Below are 24,235 nucleotides of genomic sequence, written 5' to 3'. Positions count from 1 at the left end.
GAGGACAGATGTGCCAGTTATGAGGACACAGCTGACACTGCCTTAATGCTAGGACAGATCAAGCCTTGGAAATCACACTGTGGATTTTCTAACATCAGCAGGAAAGCCCTGGATTAACTGCATTCTGCTGAAATTTATTATCCTGATATTTGGGTATCAGGATAATAATAATCAGGATTGGGTATCCTCGGCCTCACCCCAAAATCCAGGAGTTGGACTCAACAGTCCTTGTGGGTCCCTTCCAACTCCAGCCATTCTATGACTCTACGAACTTTGACATACACATGAGATATTTGCATCCCTTCAGCAATTGCCCAGTTTGGCATTAAGAGTAAAAAACAAACAACAAATACCAGTTTTAAACACTTTATTCAGAATGACTCTGGAACCTCTCTCCACACTCTATTTGATATAGTTCAAGTCACTGTGCAATCGTGATGCAGAAAGCACTAAGCTGGTGCAGGCCATTAGGAAAAAAATCTTAATGAGTAGCATGGCTTTACTGGAAATGAATCACACCAAAACCTAATCCTTATCAGGTACAAAAAACTCAAACAAGGAAAAGAGAAGAAAGAGCGGACGCGATAGTAATAACACACATGTGGACTGATGACTGCTGGAAGAGATAATGCAAAAAAGGCAATAAGGAATAGTAATGCACACTTAAAGGTGTGAATACAGAGCAGACGAGTTAAAATACATCCTGTTTCACTATTTCTTACCCATGTACTTAGTTCAAATACTGTAACAGCAGTGGAAAGCAAAAAGTACCAGACTTCTACGAAAAAAGGAACACAAAATCAGGAATAAAGTAAAAGCTGGCAATTAGGGAAGGAATCCTCTCAAATACAGTTACTCAACGGAAATACAACACTTGGAAAAGCTGCTATGTCAACATATAGAGACAATACCATTATTCCAGCTCTAAGGAAATGACTAGATTTTCCCGGTCTGTAACCTCTTCCACATACAGTCCTGTTGATGTTATCCTTAGAGGTGCGTGGGGAGACGTGGCAGATCCGTCGGAGGAGTGAAACGGGAGGGAGCTATTCCCGTTGCGTTAGAAAAGCCACGATTAGGAGGCTGAATAACATGGGACAAAGCGTCACGAAGCCCTAAACACATCGTTCCAGTTAGGTGAGAACCCTGTGCAGCTACAGCTCTTCTCTTCCAAAAAAGATGAGTCTGCCCAGTATTCCCAAGCAGAATACAGCAGTTACTGAACTGGCAGAAGCCATGAGCAAAAGATCCTAGAAAACAGTCCTCCACTGGAAAAAGTAATTCCCCCTTTGTCTCCTTACAGGTGCCACAGAAAGCACGCATTTCACTTCTTCATCAGGTGAGGGGCAGCCATTTCAAAAAGAGGGCTGCCAAGGCCTTTATAACCTAAATTTGAGGTTGAATGCTTTTCTTCCTCTCACTCCTTAAAAGTTATAAAACCAAAAATTCAACTACAGCTCAGCCAGGCATAGTCTGGAGGTTGTGGTGGTGGGGAGGTCTTCAAATTCAGACATGACAGCCCAGAGATTGCGTGATGCAGCGTTTGCATAGATAGTTTGTCCTCTCCCCAGCCCAAAGAACACTAAAGAGGAAAAAGTCACAGCTTAGGACTTTGCTAAGTTTGTGAAAAACATGAAATCTGGGGAGGGGGCGTGGGGTGGGTGGAGAAGGAAAAAAAAAAATCCCCTTTATACAGGCTTCCCCTACATCCCCAGGAAGGGGGGAAATGGGGAACAAGAAACATGGAACACAAGTCATGGCTATTTCAAAGCTTCATTGTCTTAAATGAAGTCTATTACAGGCCCCAGTGAAAAAACTAAGTTCACCAATGCATACAGTTCTGCATCTTTGTCCAGGTTGTCAGTGTTCTAGAGTGGTTAAGTGCCTTTTTTTTTTTTATAAAAAAAGTTTTAATTTGTTTTTACATTATTGCTTGTGTTTACAACATTAAAAACCATTCATGGAATCCACCCAGCAACAGAAAGTCAGTTTCCCCAGAACAAGCAGAAAGCATAAAAGCTATAACCAGCTATTTCATGAACGAGAAAAAAAAACACAGAACAAAAAGTGTCTATCACTTCTGTTCCTAGTGTAGATGAATTTAATCTGTTTGCCAGAAGGCAAATCCTTTCAATAAATATCAGAATAACTTCGAGATGCTGAAGTTCCAGAGATACAAGCAGCAGCTCTGTGCAATTTCTCCCAGAGTCCTGTGCTGCCCCTTGTTTCAGTCCAGTGAGATGATGTCAGGAGCAGTACCTCCACTGCTGGTTATCACTCCTGTCTCGCTCCTGCTGGAGGAGCTAACGTGCATGCTGCTCTCGTGGTGACTGGTTGATGTGATGATGCTGCCAGGTGTGCTGCTTGTTGAGGTGAGACTATCCAAAAACATAGGAGGACAGTACTGCTTGAAACAAACAACGAAGAATGAAGAGACTAACTGCACAAGGGAAATGTATGCTCTGAAGATACATCTTCCCTACAACAAGCGCAAAACACGTCGCTGGCAGAACCTCGTTAACACATGCATAGCAAGAACCGGAGTTCTGCAAACCAGCAAGCAGAGATGGGAGCCATGAGCCCTTCTCCCTCAGCCTCCCCATTTTTTCCCCCCCTGACTAACTGGTTAGCTTAAGCATTTACTAGCACATTAAACACTACCACGACCACACGATGATCACAAAACAACCCCTTAGCGTTTGGAGAATGTTCACTGCCCACAGCTACTGGGCACAACTGCGTATTTCAGGCTCCTTTCATCACCCAAGACCGCAGAATGCTTTTTGCTACTTCAGTGGAGGTTAGAATAATTTCATCCCCTCAAATGGCAGCAGCTGTGATAATCAACATTTTCATAGCACATACCTGCAATGATACATGCAGGTCTCAACATTTTAGCAGTGACAAATGAACCCTGATCAAATCTGATTAAGAAAAATTACTAAGTTGATTTCAATTTCCTGAAGTGGAAGACAAGCCCTCTCAAAGCAGAGCTAAACATTTTAAGCATTTAGGAACAGAACAAGATTGCCAGGTGTCAAAGAGGATAATATAAGACACCCCCACACGCGCACATGCACACACGTTGTTCAACACGTCTTACTTCCTCTTACCCTGTGGGTTCCAATCTTGGGCATATGTTTGGAACTGAGCCTGAACTGTTTGAAGTGTCCAAAGTGGACACTTCATAACAGCATACCTGCTTCCAGTCTCTCACGTGAACAAACTTCTGTTATTCCCACTTTTGGCAGTTCAGATCTCAAGGTCAGGCAGAGAGTATTGCAAGATGCAGTAAGTGGAAAGAAAAGGAGCACGTTCATCCTTTGTTTTTAAGGCACCAGAAAGTCAACTCTGCACTAGAATCCTTTTATTGTTGTCTTCTAGTGACAGAAACAGAGGGCCTGCTTCAGATCCTCTTGTCTTTGTTAGGGAGCCACTATTCCCCCACATTTCAAGGCTGTAGCCTGTTTGTTTAAGAATCTAGTTACAGTACGGATCGTTCTCCCGCACTGCATAAAGTTTAAGTTTCTAGGGAAGGAAAAGCACCGCCCAGTTACTTTTGACCTACAAAATTCCCACATAGGCCAAAGCCATTGGGGTTTACGTGTTACATGGAGGGATTTATTGTAAGAGTGTTCAGTCATGCGCCCAAGCATTTTTTTAAAAACTTAATCTCTCAGTAATATCAAAACCAACAGAAACAGCTATCAGTGAAGTATATTTGCAGAGCTTAATCTGGCCTACAGATACATGGTACGAAGTAAGAGCGTGAAGGACATGATGGGTGTATGCAAGTCACTGCTGTGCAAGTATCCACTTCAGAAAGGCAAACCATTGATAAAGAGAGAGTTTCCACACCTGGATTTACCACAGTGAAGCTAAACTGAATCCTCCCTTAATGCATCTTCATCACCATCTCTTGTTGGGAAATAGATTTTCCCAGTCTGTGGTTAGGCCTAAGCAAGCAGACTGCAAACGTGGTATGGATGATGACAGCACCCTGACAGATACTCAAGCGGTATGTCACAAAAACCAGACTTGAAAGTTAACGCCATAGCAGTGCAGAAACATACCTGTGAATCAACTGGGATTAGTGAAAGAAAATCCAGACCTAGAAAGAAGAGAAGTATAATAAATCAATGAGTGTTTCTTTTAGTCATACACAACAAATTTAAGGAACTTTTTTTTGTGGTTGTAGAACAGATTTTGCGATTGTTACACAGTTTCTAAATGGAACATACCACTGTGACACCACTCTCAACGACTACTTCAGGCAGCAGCAAAACGAGTTATCTAGTACAAGTGGCTCTTTAAGAATGAGAATGACATAATGATGTATTATTCACTGGCTATTGCAGGGTGGTTCAATGTGGTTGCTTAGATGGAGGTTGCCATTTGGAGCTGTTGGTTCATAATGCAAGTTTCACTGCATATTGTACCTGACTTGGCCAAACTGGGACATGAAGAGTGTCATCACATTAAAGATGCTGGAATGAAGTAAAGTCACAACATGCACAAGTCCAAAAACAAGCAGCAGGTCTCTTCCTCCACCCATGGGCAGCCAATAAGGAAACATTTCTAATATCATCCCCGTTTTGTGTCTAGACAAATAAAAGGAACGAAGAAGAGGAAACTACAAGTAGTTCAACGTATATCCTCTAAGAGCAGTGACAACTAGCGTCCGTCTCATACACCATCAGTGTGTAAGCATTTAGGGCAAGATGTTTAAAATTGTGAAACCAATGAGGAATTACAGGGGTTTTTTTTTGTTTGTTTCTAAATATTGGCCTTGTGTTTGCTATGTCAACAGAAAGAAATGGGAAACTTACTCCCTCCCTCTTCCCTCACCTCCAAGTCTGTTCTGGCCAGTGGCATCTCTCCTCCTCTTCTCCATTAGAGAAAAATAATTGAAGGAGATCTAAGCTCAACTGCTTTTATGGAATTGACAGCTTCTTTTGGTCTTGCGTGTTCTAGAACTTCAGTTGGCAGAGATGGACAACAGTTCTAGGCTTCCATTCTCTTACCTTACTCTCCTATCAAATTTGGGATCACAGCAGATTTCTTAACAAGGGAGAAGTGGAGGGAGGGAGCAGTAAGGGAACCAAAATGGACAAAGAAACAAGGGGAATGATATCCATCCCATTGCCAAACTGGTGCTGAAAGAAGAGGAAAAAACCCAGAGATGTTGCAGGGGAGAAATGGAGACAGGCAATGGAGGGGGGAGAGGGAAGTATAGGAGGCCAACGTGACACCTGTCACCACAAGTCACCATTTCCTGGGCTCTGGGTTCGTTACAGCCGGCAAAGAGAACCCCCAGAGGCCCTATATACAGTGTTCTTTTCAAGGAGCCAGGATAGAAAACAATCAGTATCCCCACCTTTTTTGTGATATTTAGCAGCAGTGTTGAAGAATACATCATAGGCATTTAGGGTATGTCTAGGTAAAGAAAGTCAATAGAGGTCAGCTTACATATTGTAGCTCACCTTAACCTTTTTCATACAGTCTAGACAGAGCACCACTAGAATCAGCTAGCAGAACATTTCTACATCTGGGGTTGGGACGAGTCAGCGCCAGCACACATCTATAACTTAAGTAAGCAGCTACTCTCCCTTGAATCTACAACACACAACAACCAGACGTTTACACAAATTCTAACTGAATATAGCGAGAAGTGTTTCTGGCTGCCATTCCAAAGTGCCAATTTGTACCCCAGAAGAAACGTTTTTCACGTCACTTGTTGCAAAGTACAATCTGAAACCGGAAGCACAGCCTGTACTGGACTTCTCTAGACATCACATCAGTGCAATACTGCATATAAACTTGTTCCATTAAAAAGAAGTTGATCAATACTCCAGTTTTTACCCACCCCACAAATTAATAAGGCTATCAGAATACACATTAAAAATTGCAACCACCTACCTGGCAAGTCTGATGAAATACTGGGCATTGGTGGATGATGGAATGGTACTGGGTAGTCTGTTAACGAAGGAGGAATAGCAGCACCATCGACCGTTGTCACGCTGGGCACTCTGACAGTAGATGGCTGATACATGAGAACCCTGTTTTAAACAGCATGTGAAGTTACAGACAGCCTGGCCGTTAGTTACGGACGAGAAATTATGCACCACTGTGTGCTCTCATTCACAAGGTCACTATGTTACAACACAACTATAGCGTGGCTACTCACTACACAGTATTCCATTCTAATTCTCTTTCATAACAGTCTTCATAATAACATGACCGTATCTTGGCTCTCAACAGCAGCTGTGACATAAGAGCAAGCTGGCATTAAAACAAAGTACAGTGCTGGAGTCATTTATAACAGTCTACCATTCAGAGTCAGTGTCTGTGGAGCACCCTGGGAGGGACGTGCAGGTACGCCAGAGCCAGGACGAGAACACTCACTTCAGTTTCTCCACATAACTGTTCCTCGGTGCTAACCTGTCACGCCAAGGGCACGGCTGACCATTATTCAGCCCCTGGAGTACAGATTACACATGTGGGAGTTAAATGTCAAACCCATCTTCACTCACAGCCTGAGCCCAAGTGAAGTCTGGCTCTCCAGGAGCATGCAACCAGTTAAAACCCTTCTGCGTCCCCACCTTCTGCCCGATTAACTTTGTAGCACTGTTAAAGACAACGCCTCAGACATTCAGGTACCAGCCGCATGCATAAAATATTTCATAAAATATTTCATAAACTCCAAGTCAGGTGGAAACAGAGTCCAGCTCCCAGCTGCTCTGCATTGCTCCCTCCAGCCCACCAGCCATGAGCGTTATCTGCTCACGCCTTCCTCCCCAGACTGTTGCATTGGTGCATTTATGCCACTTCTGATGTCAGACCCTCCCTTCCAAGCACCATATACTTCAGCCAACGTTGCTTCTACCTATAGGAAGACATCCACAGTTTTGCCAAAACTAGCATTTGGGCAACATTGTTTACAGGAGATAAGCTACTCCCCAAAATAGCAGACTTTGACTTGCATTTGAAGAATGAAAACATGTCATTTCCATACCCAAACAGTAGGGAAAATACATTGGTCAGACAGACAAGAAAACCCAGTCTTCTACAATTACGGTTGCAGGTAGCCATCTCAGACAAACACAGGAGCATGGAAGTAAGTCTTGGTGCCTTCTGAAACTTGAGATGTATTTGCAGCTATTTTTCCCTCAGAAAAATAAGAGTCTCTTGCAGAAGGATTCCTCCACAATCCTCACAAAAAGCAACAGCATTTCAGTATCACTGCTGAAAGTTGTTGACGATCACCAACTATCTGCTCACCAAAGACCACACATTTGCGTGGACTAGAGACATAGTACACCTGCTCATTACTTCAAGGGCTGGCAAAACAGAAGGGGTTTGTTTTTATTACTATTACTTTAGTACAAGACATAAGCCAGTACACTGAGAGACAGGCACACACCTCATGCATGCAGCAACACTAGCTAACAAGCCATTACTAAAAGCTGACGCTTGGAATCGCCTTGGAGAGGTGACTGGTGTGAGCCTAACCAGCGCCCCTCTCCCCCTGCAGGTCTCCTGTGCCCTACAGGCCAGGAGCAAGAACTTCATGGAAACCACAAACAGAAACTTCAGCTGAGTTGCACAGATTGGGACAGACAGAAGGCAGCACAACAGTAAAGCAGCTGGTTACGCCTGCTGCTGAAGTCAGGCATGACTACAAAACCAGAGCAGTTGACAGAGGACTTGGGAAGTCATTGGTTGTGCTAACTGAGGTGCAGGACTGACTGATAACCACGGCCAACAAGTGTCCAAGACATTCCAGAGTTTAACAGAGAGATGGAGGAAAAGCTGGTCTTGACCCAAAACAGCAAAGCACCTCCCTTCCAAGACTGATGGGATGGATGAAACACGCAACGCGGCCTAGTTTCCTGGGTACCTGAGTAGATTGAATAAGTACAGACAGCAAGAGAAAAGCCTTTAAGATTACACTAACTTAACAAGAACGCACAAAGCTCCTCTGCTTGGCATAATCTGCTTTCTCAGAAGAATCCTGTCCATTAGCTTAACCAGCTTCATTTTCTATGGAGAGATATCTCTGCAAACACAGCAACAGTCAGCGCAAGTCTTTTGTGAGATGTAAAGCTATTTAATAGTGTTTTGCCTGTACAAAGGTAGTGTCTCAATACAACCTTCTGCAAGGACAGGCCTAGAAATTCTCTGGAAGTGTGGAGCTGGATCCCAAGGAGAGATTACAAGTCCATTTGTCTACACATCAGTTTATCCGAGACATTACAGAATAACAACTTTAAAATTGACAAACCCTTTGTTTGGGCTTCCTTGTGTTTCAGACATAAATATGCACTTCCTTTTGGCAGGAGGATCTTCCTCTTCATCAGAGGAGCTTTCCATTGTCAAGTCAATAACATCAACTTTCTTCTTGTTGACCTCATTAGCCACCATCACAGAACACGGTTTGCTAACAACACTGGAACCTAAACAAGAAAGTAAAATATCACTTTTTTTAAAGGCTGTTGAACACCAGTGGTTTCTAGTTGCAACAGAACCAGGAACTCAAATCCTGTTTTAGCTCATCTTCCTGGCCACTACAGAGAATGTTATGGCCCAGGAACTGTTTTATTAGTATTCTGTATCATGTCGATAATAAAGCACAAGCTTTAATCTTCACTTATCAGTTTAAGGACTTAAAACAAGAGCAACCTTTTGTTTTCTTAACTGCTACTATAAAGAGCAAAAACAGAGCCTGAAAATGCACACTTTTAGGGATACAACCATTTCTTTTAAGTAACAAGAAGGTTAAAAGTGTTAAGCCCTCCACAAAAGCAAACATCAACACCCATACACGTTATCCGAGCTACAACTAGGCCTCCAAGAATTTTATTGGTTTGTGACCTGTACCCAGATGTACGTACTTTCAATTTTGGTGCACTGTGGACTTGAGACTTTCACAGTTTCTTTCTTTGGCCTCATGGGGCACCAGGAGCCATCTTCTTGGAATTTGATCTCATCCACATCTGAACACTCATTAAGTATTTCCATAAAAAGCCTGAAAAATAAAGTTGAGTGGTTTCATTTTTGATTGCAAGTGAAGTTTTTATTCTAAGTGAAAAGGAGACACAGTTGCAAAGCTAATTACGATCCCCTTCAACCGATTGCATGTACTCTTTCCCTAGTTCATCTGACCTGAGAGCCTGTAGTTACAGCCTTCACAGACATCCAGACATCGAAACCTAGAAGAGTATCCCAACCTGCCCATGCTCCACTCCAACATGACTGCAATTCATAGATTTCCATACAGAAACAGACATTGTCATCCTCTGAATCACGCCTGACACTTGTTTTTGACTTGAAGTTTAAAATTCCAAATTAATAGCTTCAAAGATATGGTCATGTAAAAGGGGAGACCTATCCTTAGGTATCACACTTGGATTTCTCCAGTGGAAATATAGTGAGGCTCAAGAGTCTGACAATGCAGTTCAGAGATAATCTTAGGTAGTTCGTTATATGGGGATAGAAACTAAACAGAGTCTAATGGTTCCTCCCAGCCCAAAGCATTTTGACAAAGAAAATAGCAAGAAACGGCTAAACCTCAAGTCACAAAAGTAGCCATCAAGTACATATTGAAAAATTTTAAGTAACTGCATAATTTGCAAATCCAGTCTCTTACCCATCTAATATAAGGCTTTCGTAAGCTGCCTTTTTGTCACAGACAGGGCAGATCCAGGTAGGCTTCTTCTCATTCATTTGAAGATAAAGAGCAGCATCGAAACATTGCAGGTGTGTGCAAGTAACAGCCCGGCATGGGATTGTCAGTCTCATTTTTCCCAGCTGCAGGAGATGCATTTAAAGAGTGTCAGAACAGAAGACAGTCAAGTAGGCCTGGATGGCTAACAATGAAATCAGAGGCAGTTGGTGAAGTAACTTGTCTCTTCTCTACTACAGAGGTGCCCAGTGCTAAGGTTGCTGCAGGCAAATCCACCCCAGCAAAGCATATACAGTGCACTTAAAGGTACAATGAAGCCATCCTCAAAGTCTTCACTGAGTTGAAAACAGTCAGAAACATTTCTAATGGTTCTGCATCAATGTTATTTCTAGGATTTTATTTTTATTACAAGACCTATGGAAGCAACTGCTTTATCATTTTCTTCTAGCCATATATTTCAAGGGTTTTTGTGAGCTCCCGTTATGTTAGACTCAGAACAGCATTATACCTATGTTAAAACTCGACTTAACAGACCAGTCACTAACAGAAGGCCAGCTTCCACCTGGGAAGAGAAACCCCAAGGCAGTGTCACCTTGTTACACAGTGCTCAGTTTCTCTGTTTGATGTAATAGCTGGCAGTATAAGCAACAGCACCAAGATGAGGAGATCCGAAGTTTTTATTTATCACTGCATCCTTTAATTATTCTGTTGCCCTGCCCAATTAGTCTCAATGCCTCCATGTATGAGATTACTCCTTCTCAAGACCTCACTACACACCTGTGAGTAGCAACTTGATTCTCACTGCATTACAACTGAGGCATTTGCAGTTCTAAACCATAGCTGGGCAAATGCTGCTACGATTGGGTGCTTGTAGATGCACCCTTCTCCCTACTATTTCATATTAATGACTCAGTATAAGCCAAAAGCCTGTTAAGCTCCTAAAGCAGGGCTTTTTTCAAAGCAGTCCAAGTCTGCACTTAAAACAAATACACAAATCTGTACATGGTCATTCCCAGCCATACTTACAGGACACATCAGAGATACCCGCAGACTGGTTGTGGCAATTTCGCTATCAGGATCTGCAGTTAGTTTTTCTTTAACTATTAAAAAAATTAAGTTATACACAGACACCATTATTTTAAATGCTAATCATGATTTGCCAGTACATGTACTTTATTTTCAGCTATCTAAAAAAACTAAGCATCTAGGAAACTAGTTTATAGCAATATCAAACAATAGTTTCACTGTTTATAAGCAACTGGCAAACACTGTACATCACAAGATTGTTTGATGTTTGATGTGCAGCAGATGCACTAACAGCCACAATGGTTAGAAGAGCAAACTCAACCCAGCATGCGGATAGATAAATGAAATAATCATCAGCAAGTGAGGTGCAAGTGAGGTACAAAGACAATCAGCACCAAATGTGAGTGAAGAGGACCCATATTTAGGGCATCTACCTGCACCTCACAGCCCACTGCGGTAAGTGGTGCTCATGGCATTACCAGAAGAACATTTTGGATGGGATATCTACGTGTCACTACCCGCTCAGGGACCCCCACTGAAAAGGACATCATGCCTCAGCAACAGCAAAGGGAACCTTTGATACTCTGGGCATGGACTTTTCTTTTCAAAATGCCTCAAGTTCCCCAAGTATTACCAGTTCTAGTTTTAAAAAGCCACCAGCCACCCTCAGAAAGTACAGACAGGCAAATTAGACTTACTTAGTGCTCTGGAATGATCAGGGTTTCTGATACCTTTCATTTTTAACCTCTGCAAAAGCATAGCGGAAGTGAGCTGACGAACGAGATACACAGACATGGAGTAATTCTACAAAAAGAGTGATTAAAGATTAAATATTGATTTCATACAGTACTTCCACAGTGACAACAGATTACTATTTACACTAGTTGTAACATACAGCAAAAACTGAAAACATGCTGATTTTTTGCTTAATATTATGAAAAGCATTGACAGACAACTTCATTACTGTGAAAGAGCCCTATCATCTCCCAGAATTCTCCTGCCAATCAAGGACAACTGTCCTACTCCAGTTATGACTTAACTAGGAAGAGTAACTCCACAACCAAGAGACAATCTGGGCTCTTTTCTTGGAAAGATGATTTCAGCTGGGGACACACCTTCTCATATATGCAATCTTTAAGAACTTCCAGTTTGTCTCCTAAATCCTTCCCTTTTTTCAGTGTCAATCTGTTAGTGGGGAGCTCAACGACAGTCAGGTGACTAAAGAAAAGATTAATGCTTTTTCAAGTGCAAAACACTCCACCATCAACTGGCACACAGCTGCACCAATTCCATTGTCCCTTTTCTTTATCTTGCTCTGTCTGCACTTTTAAGCCAAGCCTCACTACACATATCCACTCCCCCGAGACTGGCCACATTCCCTAGCATTTCCTACTCTTCCCGAATTCACACCACTTGCCAGCTTCTTTTGTTCACTGTTCACTCTCTGTCCAAGGTCACTAATAAAGAGAAAATTCTGCAAGTTCCAACTACTGTGGAATAATAATGGTTTCATCTGTATAACAAACACTGCCTGCCATCTCTTATTTCCACCCCCTGCCAACCACCTTCTTATGGCTCCTATCCTGTCTAGGTGTGGAACAAGAATTTTAAACAGGAACACCTACTGCCCTGCTCCTCTTTTACCACCTGTGGGAAAATGAGCCCTTACCTAGATGAGCAGGTAAAGTTATCAAAATGCATGGGAAAACATTAAGAAATATTGGGGTGGGGGTGTGTATGTGTGTGTGTTCCCTCCTTAAAGAATGACCATACATTTCACTCTGTTATTGCCTACAGAGAATTCTATGGGCTGAAGTCTGACCACCTCAATGGGATTAATGCCTCCCTTGCTCAGAAGCCCTCCACTCTCAGTCAAGTATGTGCCAAGAAGCCCTTCTCACAAGAGCCCACTGACACTCCACACCATCCCCAAGGGCCTTATTTAGAGGAGGAATAGTGACAGCTGCCTTGGGAGTTCCGATACTTGGAGCAGAGCACCAACATTAAACCAGAGAACTCACTTTACCTCTCAGGACAAGGGGCGAATGCTGGGACAACCTCCAATTGATCTGCTTCCATGAGAGTATGTTTTTGCAGATACAGGGGAGGAAGAAAGCAGGGGTCAGCAGGAGAGGCCAAGACCACACACAACACTGCAGTGATTTCAAGTCTTGTGCTTTATGATTGGGAAGCAATGGCTTAGATCTCTCCCTCCACCTCTGTTTCAGAAAATAAACTTGCTGTCAGCACTGCCCTTCATTTATTTTTCTGAACATTAGCTTTCTCTCCAATTTCTTTTTAAGTTTTAATTAGCGTATAAAAGTTTATACTGGAGTGTCACTTTGAAACATGTGGTGTCTCTGGTCCACAGATTTTGACTTTGAAGGAAAAAGTAAGAGGTGAGCTACTTTGATAATTGAATCCAGAAGGATTTACACTCTAGTCACAGATAGAGGAATAAGTAACTCTTGACTTACCAAGATCTGAAAGGGCTGCTGCAATAGCTATTTAAACCTAGGAAGAATTCAGAAATGCCTCACACACTCCCTTTCTTTCCTTAGTAAATCCATAGGGGGATTTCTAAACAGCCACACAGCCATTTTAAAAGACTAATTCCTTTTCAACTAAGATTAACAACTGTAGGCACTAGAAAGCAACAGGTATCACATCTCAGTCACCAGCCCCTGTACCTGTTGCCACCTGAAGCCTAGCATGCTTTTCCCCCAGTGCAGCTTCCATGAAGCTCAGAATTGTATAGAGGTTTCAGTTTTCATTTTTTTTTCCCAGCTCTCCATCCCTCCCCACACTAAGTCACTTCTCCCTCAAGTCACTGAAACTTCCAGAACATGCTTCATTTGTAAGAAAACCCACATTGCTCAGATATCCTGCATTACAAACACAGACACCACATCAGTATGGTCCAGCCAAGCACAGTTGAGATCCATCAAGCCTGGAAGCAGCTGACACCAGCAGCCTGACACCTCCCCATTAAATTCTTCCCAGCTACCCGCTATCTAAGATCTTTTGGAGCTGGAAATTCCACCCCTGGCTTGGTTTATTTGCAAGTACAACTTTAAATCAACTTAGACAGGCCATTTTCATGTAAAAAAGGAATCTCAGAAAAAAAGGGATGGAAATATCCATCAACCAGTTCTTCCTATGAAACAGAAATTGCTTTTGTAAAACTACTTAGTATTACTTTGTTCAAAAATACAAAAATCTCAAAAGCAAATGCATGTCTCCACCCCCACATCGTTGGCACATCTGGTCACTTTAAGCAGCCTTTTCCAAGGGACAGTTAGATACTGAGAAACACAACTTAGAATACATTGCTACATAACTTAATTTTTCACACCATCAGGCTAGAAGGAAGAAAGTAGGTTTTCCTTTTGTTATTTTGTTACATCTGAACTGTTTGGCACTATTTTTGTGGTACACCACAAAAAGGTTTTGGTATTTTTGACAAACGTTTCAGGCAACACCTAACGGCAGGCTTCAAACGTGTATTTTATAAGGAAGTCTTTGCCATCTCTCTGCAAGTCTTATGTTACTATATGTTCACTTCTTGAGCAAACTTTATTTCCTGGCACTAAGAATAAGTTCAGCCACCTAATACTAAACACTTACTAGTGTATGCCTTGCCACCAACATCAGGCAGTAGGGGAGAAGGAACATTAGATGAGGTTATTTAGGTAACTTCCACATCCTACAGAACATACAGTTTACCTTTCCAATTTCAGAAGCCCAGGAAATGGAAATCTGGTTTGGCACTGCTGATGACAACCTAACTAGAGATGTTACATTCAAGGGACGCCCAGGTCGCTTCTGTTCAATTCCATTTTTTGGCGGTGGAGCATAGCCCTGTGGGAAGCAAGGACAATGAAAGCATTACCATCTCCCTGCTGCACTCTGAATCCCGTTGCAATAGACTTGTTAGTTTTAAACAGGTCTATGGGAAGCAGGTAAACCTAGAGGCTCTCTAGGCTGGAGACTAAGTTCCACACTTATTCTGAGAAACATCAGTCTTTGGCAGTCTAATACCATAAGTCAGCCACAATTTTAAAACATTTTTTGTTTTAAACTGGTTTTACAGAAGTGCTGAAGAGGTGGAAGAGGATGCAGTTTTGGTTCAGGTAAGTTTACTGAAAGAGGAAAAAAAGCAATGTTGATACTTTGTCCTTTTCTTCCCCCACCCCACTGAAAGAGAGCAGAACATTGCAAGGATACAGCCTTAGTAACAAACACAGCAAATCATGACAAATTAAACTCAGTGTTTCAGAGCCAGAGAACACTTCACTGATTCTGTTTAAGAAAAAATAAAGTCTTGTTCCAACAGCTCCATGTCTCCTTGGTGTCTGCTTTGCCTCATATCAACTACACCTAGCCCCACTGGCAACAAGTTATCTTTATTCTGCCAAGGCCCCTGAAGAGGAGCTCTACGTGGAACATCAGCTGTATTTAAGAGCTAACAGGCTTTGCTGTTGTCTGCAGAAACACACTAACCTAGGTTTATTTTGGTAGAATAAATTACCACATTTATTTTTGGTTGCTCAGCTTTGAAGAATTTCATAACTAAGAACGCTTTTCTCTGTAGTTGTATCTCCTATATGACATTTGCTAATTGAATCAGGAGCCGCTTGGTTCCCTTCTGCTTATAGGCCAGCACATGCCCTCCAGCATAGCGTGAGGATTCCTCACAAATACTTGTGCTTTGTGAAGGAGCACATGGACTAACTGCGGCTTGTTTATCTCCCCCTGTGTCTGTCACTATGAAAGCAAGCCAGTCTGTAACAGGAACTCTGAGAATCTCTGTTCTGAGCTCACACAGACAGCCTGCAGTCCACTCATCTCAGAAACTCAACCTGTACCAGAAGGATGCCAGTAAAAGACTGCAGCCCTATGTCTTGCACAGAATTGACTGCCAGATTTCATTTAGCTCAAGAAAGTGTTATTCTACGCAATAAACTCTCCCAGAAAGGCTACGCTGGAAAACACACACACTTTTTTTTTTTTTACTCAGAGAAACACACACATTCACAGACTAGTGCTTGGAAAAAGAGTAACTCTGAAAGACGCCAAGTCTGGAAATGAAAAGCCAGAAATAAACAGCCTCTTCCACCCACTAGTCAAGTATACCATAGGATAATCACTGCCTTTAATCCAAGGGGGACTCGATAGTTGTCACATCATTTCCAAGGTTTCCGAAGCAGCTCTATTACTAGCCCATACGTTTCACCTGACAACCAAGCCCTGGCTGTGCCTCACCACTGCCCTTTATTAGTTTCACACAGGAGTCTTGCCTGCAGTGACAGAACAGGGACTCGGAGCTTCTACAGGCAGGTCTGCCAGGCCAGAGTGGCAGAGAGAAATTGTGGAAGAACTCTCTCAAATGGTTCTCACCCCAGATGAGTGACCCAGTAGCTATCAGGAACCTTAATGTGTGGGCAAAGGCAGCAGATGTATGGGGACTGCTGACAATTTCACATTTAAAAGAATGAATGATTTGCCATTTCTTTAATGAGACATAACAGCTGCAGCCATTTAGAGAATATATATCCCAACTGCTTTGCTGTAGTAGGCCTTTCTCTACTATGCATAACCTCATTAAAAAGTCACACCCCTGCAATGTTTAGGAGAATATTTCCACACATACTGAACCAGCCACAATAATCCTGTTGGTCTCCAACCTAAAATGAAGCTGCCTTACTTTCAAGAGAGCAAGGATGCAAGTTCTCTTACATTTCCCAATTATTTCTTTTTTTTTTTTTTTTAAAGAGACAGGCTCCGCAGCACACATGATTCATTCCAGTCAAGCTTTTGATGTTTTCTTCCACAGAACAATGATGCTGAGATCAGATTTAATCTTCTAATCATAGAATACTTCAAAAACTTTCCCCTCCTACCCTTCCAGGACTTCAGTAAAGTGCATTCCGCTTGCCTCCACAGCCAGCACGGTCTAGCACTGTTCAGCTGGGCTGCCAATTCTAGTGGTTATCAAGTGCCTGCATTATTTGGGTCTTCAAGTCTTCCATGCTTCTTGCAAAAACCATATTAGTCAAAGCAGGTAGAATCTGCTATAGCCAGAAAAATCTACAAACAGAAAAAGTGACTGCTCTCCTATCTGGTTATTTTCACAGTATCCCAGGTTGGAAGGGTCCTCAGGAATCATCTAGTCCAACCTTTCTAGGAAGAGCAGAGTCTAAACAAGATGTCCCAGCGCCCTGTCCAGCCGACTCTTGAAGGTGTCCAACGTGGCTGAGTCAACCCCTTCCCTGGGAAGATTATTCCAATCGTGACTGTCCTCACTGTGAAAAATTTCCCTCTGGTGTCCAATCAGAATCTCCCCAAGAGCAACTTGTGTTCATTCCCCCATGTCCTCTCCATGGGACTCCATGTAAAAAGAGAGCCTCCATCTTCTTTGTAGCTACCCCTTAAGTACTGGTACATGGTGATGAGATCCCCTCTGAGCCTCCTTTTCTCAAGGCTGAACAAACCCAGCTCTCCCAGCCTGTCCTCGTATGGCAGCTTCCCAGTCCTTTGGTCATCTTGGTGGCCCTTCTCTGGACCCCTTCCAGCCTGGCCACACCCCTTTTGTACAGCGGGGACCAGAACTGCACACAGCACTCCAGGTGTGGCCTGACCAGCGCTGAGTAGAGTGGGATAATGACTTCTTTCTCTCTGCTGGCGATGCCCTTTTTGATGCAACCCAGCATCCTGTTGGCCTTCTTGGCCGCAGCAGCCGCTGTTCGCTCATGTTGAGCTTTCTGTCCACCAGGACCCCCAGGTCCCTTTCCACAGAGCTGCTCTCCAGCCAGGGGGATCCCAGTCTGTGCTGCACTCCTGGATTATGTTTTCCCAGGTGCATGATCTTACACTTGTCCTTGTTGAACTTCATCAGGTTCTTGCTGGCCCACTCCTCCAGCCTATCCAGGTCTCCCTGCAGAGCAGCTCTCCCTTCTGGAGTGTCTACTTCCCCATCCAACTTGGTGTCATCTGCAAAATTCATCAGGCTACACTTGATGCCATTGTCCAGATCACTTATAAAGATGTTGAATAACACTGGGCCCAATCTTGATCCCTGGGGGACTGCACTAGTGACAGGTTGCCACTTGGAGAAGGAGCTATTTACCATCACCCTTTGGGTGCGGCCTGTCAGCCAGTTCCCCACCCACTGCACAGACCACTTGTCTAGGCCATAACGCATCAATTTCTCCAGGAGGAGACTATGGGGGACCGTATCAAAGGCCTTGGAGAAGTCCAGGTAGACAATGTCCACTGCCCGTCCCATGTCAACCAGGCAAGTCACTTTGTCATAGAAGGCCACCAGGTTTGTCAAGCACAATCTGCCTTCAGTGAAGCCATGTTGGCTTTTCCCAATCACGTGCTTCAGTTGACTTGTGATGCCCCCAGGGGGATTCGTTCCATAACTTTCCCAGGGATTGAAGTAAGGTTGATGGGCCTATAGTTACCTGGATCCTCCCTCGAGCCCTTCTTGTAGATAGGGGTAACATTTGCCTTCCTCCAGTCCTCTGGGACATCCCCCTGTTCTCCATGACTTGTCAAAGATTATGGAAAGTGGCCTTGCGATGATGTCAGCCAGCTCTCTCAACACCCTCGGGTGGATGGCCATCAGGGCGCATTGATTTGAGGGGGTCAAGCTCCTGTAGTAGTTCATATACTAACTCTTCCTTCACCCATGGTGGGTCGGTGTTTGGTTCAATCAGCAATTTTGTTCCTAAAGCCTGGGACCCTACAGTGCTGGTAAAGACAGAGGTGTAGACGGTGTTGAGGACCTCTGCCTTTTCTGCATCATTCGTGATTGATTCTCCTTTTCTGTTTAACAGTGGGCCTATGTTTTCCTTCTTTTACTGCTTGTAGTTGACATGTCTGAAGAACCCTTTCTTGTTATTTTTTTATGTCTACTGCCAGTTTCAATTCAAATTGGGCTTTTGCTTTTCTGGCTGCGTCTGTGCACTCTCTGGCAGTGCCCTTGTAGTTCTCAGCAAATAATCCTCCACTTCTCCATTTCTGGTGTGCTTCCCTTTTGGATTTGAGTAGACCCAGGAGGTCATGGTTGAGCCATGGGGGCCTCTTGCTCTGCTTACTTCCCTTTTTTATTGTAGGGGATAAATTGGCTTTGTGCTTCCAATAGAGAGTTCTTAAAGAATTCCCAGCTCTCACTAACTCCTTTGTCTTCCATGGAAGCTTCCCATGGAATCCCTCCCAGCTGAGCCCTGAGTGCACTGAAGTTTGCTCTTCTAAAATCAAGAATCCATGTCTTAGACCTGACCTTCAGCACACTCAGCAGGATCCTGAACTCCACAATATTGTGGTCACTGCAGCCAAGGCTATCACTAACCGAGATATTACAAAGCAGGCTTTCTTGGTCTGTGAACAGCAAGTCCAGCAGCACCTCCTTCCTGGTTGGCACATCTAAGATTTGTATCAGGAAGCAGTCCTCTATATATTCCAGGAACAAACCTGAGAAATTTAATTTTCTCCTTTGGAAGAGGCCTGTGGTGGTCTATGGAGGTACCCTGAGAGAAAAGCAAGTTACCTTTTGGACTTCTGTGTTTTGTTTTGCCTACAAGAGAAGTCACCAGGAGAACCACCTGCTCTAGTTCATGACATACAAAATGCTGGTTACTTCCAAGGCACCAGCATGCAAGGCTCTACATTTACTCCTTGTAGGTCAGAAGCAACACTATAAAAGAGGGACACAGATAGTTGTAGGAATACAAGAAAACACCATGTCAGCATGAGTTGGCATGACCTGAAGCAGTACTGGCACACTGGCAGCGTTTCTCTGAAGCTTCTGGTAAGGACTGCAGCCAAGGAGATGGCCAAGAATAATTTACAGCCATCTGCAAAGGCATGACCTGCTATACCAGGGAAAGACATAACAGTACTCACTTAAGAACTGTACAAGCTGGCAATAGAGGCTGGCATCACTGATTAATGACCTAACACCAACACTACTAAGTTGGACAATAGCAGTCGTTGAGGCAAAGAAGTTATCTTGCATTTCCTGCAAGAGAAAGGAACCACGAGAGGGATGCAGGCAGTGACCACATCAACAAAAAAATGTTTGCAGGAGCACTCGGACTGAGACTACATCCATCATCCAGCTCATACTGAAGGAGAGGAAAGGAAGTTGCCAAGACAATAGTCATTTGTTCACTTTCTCACCTAAAGTTTCTGCTGAACAGATTAAAGAATCTGATGTGCAGGAATAACCTACAGGACTTGGATCTAAAGCAAAGCAACAATCCAAGATTACAAACAGTTTTTGCTATGACTGTGACATACGTTATGCACAAAATGGATAGGATAACAAGGCATAGCAGGGTGTAAACTACATTAGCAAGACTGAGAACCAGCAGACATTGATGACCACAGGATAATATCACACCCAATTCTTTTTGGTGGGTTGCTTAAAGAAAAACAGACAATCTGCAGAAGAAAGAAGAAAACCCTCAAGTTTATCACAGAAAACATAACTGGCATTTGCAGGAAATACTGACCAGAAAACATAAGAGACAAATGCTCTTACACACTAAAGACAGAAAGAAGAACAGTGATGCAATGGTTGAAGAAGTAGGGGGAAGAGAGACTAGAGCATCTCATTTAGTGAGATGAAGCAAATGAGTAGAGGCAAAAAAAAAAGCAGTTACGGTTGCATGTGGCAAGAGAGGGAGGGTATAGGACAACACATTTGATACACCAAGAACATGACAAACATTCTGAAAAAGAGGTTTCACACCTCCTCTCCTCTCTCCACACAGGATTTTTCCAAACCTACTGCAGAAAACACACCTCTCTACTACTACTTTTTCGATCTTCTATAGCTTCCAAAACTATTTCAAAATGGGTTGTGTAAAAGATTTTTCTGCATTTTTCCAGATATTTTTCAAGAGTAAGACTGCTTTTCCTTTTTTGTATATATTCAAGCCTTGAGGTGGCCTTGTCTATGTACTGCCTTTTGCAACATCAGACACCAGTAAAGTGTATGACTGCCAACGCTGTTCTGTTAAGGTGTCAGCAAATGCTAGAATGCTAGGAACACTAAAACGTGTCTGTTGTTCATCCCTGCAATGAGTTCTGCTCTAAGCAGACAGACGCAGAGCAGCATTCAAACTCATACACCAGAAGGTGATACCATTCCCTTGTAACAAGAAGGAACTCAAGCTAATCACAAATATAGATAGCCCAAGCAGTGAGGGCTACTACCAATCAAATCAAATAAATTCAGGTTGAAGACGTACGAGGAGGATTCTACATGCAGACACTCATTCATTTTTCACATATTTTGTGTTAACTGTGCTAAAACACAATCCATGCAGTGGCTGTAACATGATCAATAGTAGTAACAGCTACCCCACACAGCAAATGTACAAGTCACTTGCCTAACATTAGTAGCTAGAGAAATTTGAGCAATAACAATAAAAAGCTTGATTGCTTTAGCAAGCTAACATTACAGTAAAAAAATAATCAAACACCCCAAGTCACAAAGAAGCCACAAACAAATAGGCTTACCGGTAATGGAAACAGCTTCCCATTTACTTTAATACACAAACTATTAGGGTAATTATCTTCTTGAGGGCAGCTTGTCTCTGCTAGGCATAACCTATATTCCCAAAAAGAGAAAGAGTCATTTTCAAGTGTTGCCAAATTCTTATGTCCTCACAAACATCTAGACTTGTTACATTAGCCAAGAAGTCATGAGAGAACACCATGAAAAAAGGTACCTTAGCTGAACTTGGACTGTGTAATCTCTCCTGCCCCCTGGCAAAAAGTCCCTGTGACAGAGGGGAAAAAAAAAAGTACCCATTTAGACAGCAGATCTCATATTCAGTCAGATGCAGAAAGAACCAGCACGCCTGCCCCAACATCACTAAACTTTGCTCTTATTTTTCTTTCACTGAGCTATGAACAGAGTCTTAGAAGTGACACCTATGTTTAGCTACTGCAAGTTAAGCAGAAGTTAAGGATCAGCATCCTCTGTCAAGAGTTTATAGCAACAACGAAGTATGATGTTCCCAGAGAGGAAAAACCCCTATGAATTCTCTTGGCTTACACTACAGGTCTTACAATAACATGAACCCTGGGACAAGAGATAAAAGCAGCCTTCCATTCCTGCAGCCAGGAAACGTGCAGGGAAGAAAAGCTTACCACCTCTCTAAATAGTCACAATTATTTGGAAACAAGTAATGTTAACTCTTTAGTGGTGTAGGATTTATCCCAACTGCACATAAATTCTGTGCCCAGTAGTTCTTGAAGAAAACAGAACAGAGACACTCAGCATAACTTCAGTGAGGATTCTGACTCTGCATCTGCAAGACTACATGACGCATAAAGTAAACCAGAACCCCACACTTCCTCCTGAAATTTTGCAAAAGTTTATCCACACTATGCCACACTCTTACTCCTTACCTGGAAATACAGATTTCTCTGACCTGCTGAGGTGTTAAAGCAAAGATAAAAAACTTCTCTTGGAACCTCTGAATACCACTTTGTACTACAAAAAAAAAAAGACACAGATGAGGCTTAACAGTGGTGATTAAAGTTATTGGTTAAAACAGGATCTGCAATTGAGTTTTTCCTGGAATAAGGTGCAAGTCATTTAATATAATCAAGTTGTGGTTTAACTGCATGTAACTGTCAACAGGAAAGCAACAGAACAAATCATTCATTCAACTATAGTCAGATGGCTTAATACCACGTTACACTTCAGTACTAAAGAAGCTTGGCAGACACATTATAATCCTTTCTCCCAAGGGAGAAAGGTTCAAACAGTCACACAACAAAATACAACACCACGTACCTGACAAAAAGTACCACAGAGATGTAGTACATTAAAACTGTTGTAAACAAGAAGAGAACATGCACCAGAAGTTATTAATGGACAGCTGGAAAATTACTCAATTCAGAAACAGCTAAAGGTAACCAAGCCTTTGGGGAGGAAGGGAAGGAGCACAATGCCTAATACCCCAGAAAAGCCAGCTAGATTTCGCGTCTGAGAATTACCCCTCAGTGGCATTTAGCAAAAAAATAACTACAACTTTCATGTCAGAATCCTACTTGTCTGTCAGTGATGGGAAGCAGCATTATAGTATTAAGGGTTCATAGTACACACTGTCGTGGTTTAGCCAGCAGCTCAGCCCCACAGAGTCGCTCGCTCACTCCCCCACCCCACCAGTAGATGGGGGAGAGAATCAGAAGGGTAACGCTCATGGGTTGGGATAAGAACAGTTTAATAATTAAAATTAAAAGAAACATCAACAGAAATGCAATGTAAAGGAGAACAACAAGAGGCGCAAAGCCCCGGGGGAGGGGGGGAGGGGGGAACGGAACGAACCGCCGAAACAAACCACATGCGATGCAGCCGCTCACCACCCACTGACCCAACACCACACCTCCCTGAGCCGCAAACTGCCCCCCTTAATATACTGGTCATGGTGTCACGTGGTATGGAATGAACATGCCATTGGCCAGTCGGGGTCAGCCGCCCCCACCATGGCCCTGCCCCTCCCAGCCCCCCTGCCACGCGGCAGAGCGCGGGAAGCTGGAAAGGTAGCTGAACCCCACAGTGAGGAGAATTAACCCCTTCTCAGGGTTTACCCTCTTCGCTTGCTTGATTGCAGCGCATGTGTCACATTCGTGGATAACCTGTGCAATAATATCCATGGCCAAGTCCACCCCTCGATCACGAGCCCACCTGTATGTTGCATCTCTCCCTTGATGGCCTGAGGTGTCATAGGCCCATCGAGCTAGAAATAGTTCACCCTTTTGCTGCCAGTCCAGATCCACCTCAGCCACTTCAATCTTGGCAGCCTGATCCACCTGCTGGTTGTTCAGATGTTCTTCAGTGGCCCGACTCTTGGGGACGTGAGCATCCACATGCCGTACCTTTACAACCAGGTTCTCTACCCGGGCAGCAATATCTTGCCACAATGTGACAGCCCAGATGGGTTTGCCTCTGCGCTGCCAGTTGCTTTGCTTCCACTGCTGTAACCAGCCCCACAGGGCATTTGCCACCATCCAGGAGTCAGTATAGAGATAGAGCACTGGCCACTTTTCCCGTTCAGCGATGTCTAAGGCCAGCTGGATGGCCTTTACCGCTGCAAACTGGCTCGATTCACCTTCTCCTTCTCCTTCAGCAGTTTCTGCTACTTGTCCTGTAGGACTCCATACAGCAGCCTTGCATCTCCGGTGCTTTCCCACAAGGCGACAGGACCCATCAGTGAACAGGGCATACTGCTTTTCATCTTCTGGCAGTTTGTTATAGAGTGGGGCTTCTTCAGCACATGTCACCTCCTCCTCTGGTGATAATCCAAAATCTTTGCCTTCTGGCCAGTCCATAATCACTTCCAAGATTCCTGGGCGACTGGGGTTTCCTACTCGAGCCCACTGGGTGATCAGTGCAACCCATTTACTCCACGTAGCATCAGTTGCATGGTGTGTAGAGGGGATGTTTCCTTTGAACATCCAGCCCAGCACCAACAGTCGGGGTGCCAGGAGCAG

General features: G+C 43.4%; 1 protein-coding gene across 6 annotated transcripts in view; it reads right to left on the bottom strand.

The window, feature by feature from the left end:
- Positions 1 to 352: 352 nt before the first annotated feature.
- Positions 353 to 24,235, bottom strand: part of PIAS2 (protein inhibitor of activated STAT 2) — a 37,745-nt gene continuing 13,862 nt past the window's right edge. The window contains exons 3-15 of one of the 6 annotated variants that reach the window (XR_010370740.1): positions 22,145 to 22,229; positions 21,460 to 21,510; positions 21,248 to 21,338; positions 14,438 to 14,572; positions 11,410 to 11,515; positions 10,712 to 10,785; positions 9,650 to 9,810; positions 8,895 to 9,028; positions 8,285 to 8,456; positions 5,920 to 6,059; positions 5,378 to 5,436; positions 4,074 to 4,111; positions 2,281 to 2,378 (exon numbers count right to left, since the gene is read on the bottom strand). Coding sequence is in view for 3 of the 6 variants with exons in the window: in XM_064439374.1 (XP_064295444.1) it covers positions 2,228 to 2,407; positions 4,074 to 4,111; positions 5,920 to 6,059; positions 8,285 to 8,456; positions 8,895 to 9,028; positions 9,650 to 9,810; positions 10,712 to 10,785; positions 11,410 to 11,515; positions 14,438 to 14,572; positions 21,248 to 21,338; positions 21,460 to 21,510; positions 22,145 to 22,229 (1,367 nt within the window). In the remaining 3 variants the exon portion in view is untranslated. Of the gene's footprint in view, positions 2,408 to 4,073; positions 4,112 to 5,377; positions 5,437 to 5,919; positions 6,060 to 8,284; positions 8,457 to 8,894; positions 9,029 to 9,649; positions 9,811 to 10,711; positions 10,786 to 11,409; positions 11,516 to 14,437; positions 14,573 to 21,247; positions 21,339 to 21,459; positions 21,511 to 22,144; positions 22,230 to 24,235 lie in introns of all 6 variants that reach the window. The other 5 variants (XR_010370739.1, XR_010370738.1, XM_064439374.1 and 2 more) reach the window with 5 other exon arrangements.

The sequence above is a fragment of the Phalacrocorax carbo genome, chromosome Z (assembly GCF_963921805.1).
Source record: "Phalacrocorax carbo chromosome Z, bPhaCar2.1, whole genome shotgun sequence".
NCBI classification, from domain to species: Eukaryota; Metazoa; Chordata; class Aves; order Suliformes; family Phalacrocoracidae; genus Phalacrocorax; species Phalacrocorax carbo.
This window is presented reverse-complemented; position numbering and strand designations above follow the sequence as displayed.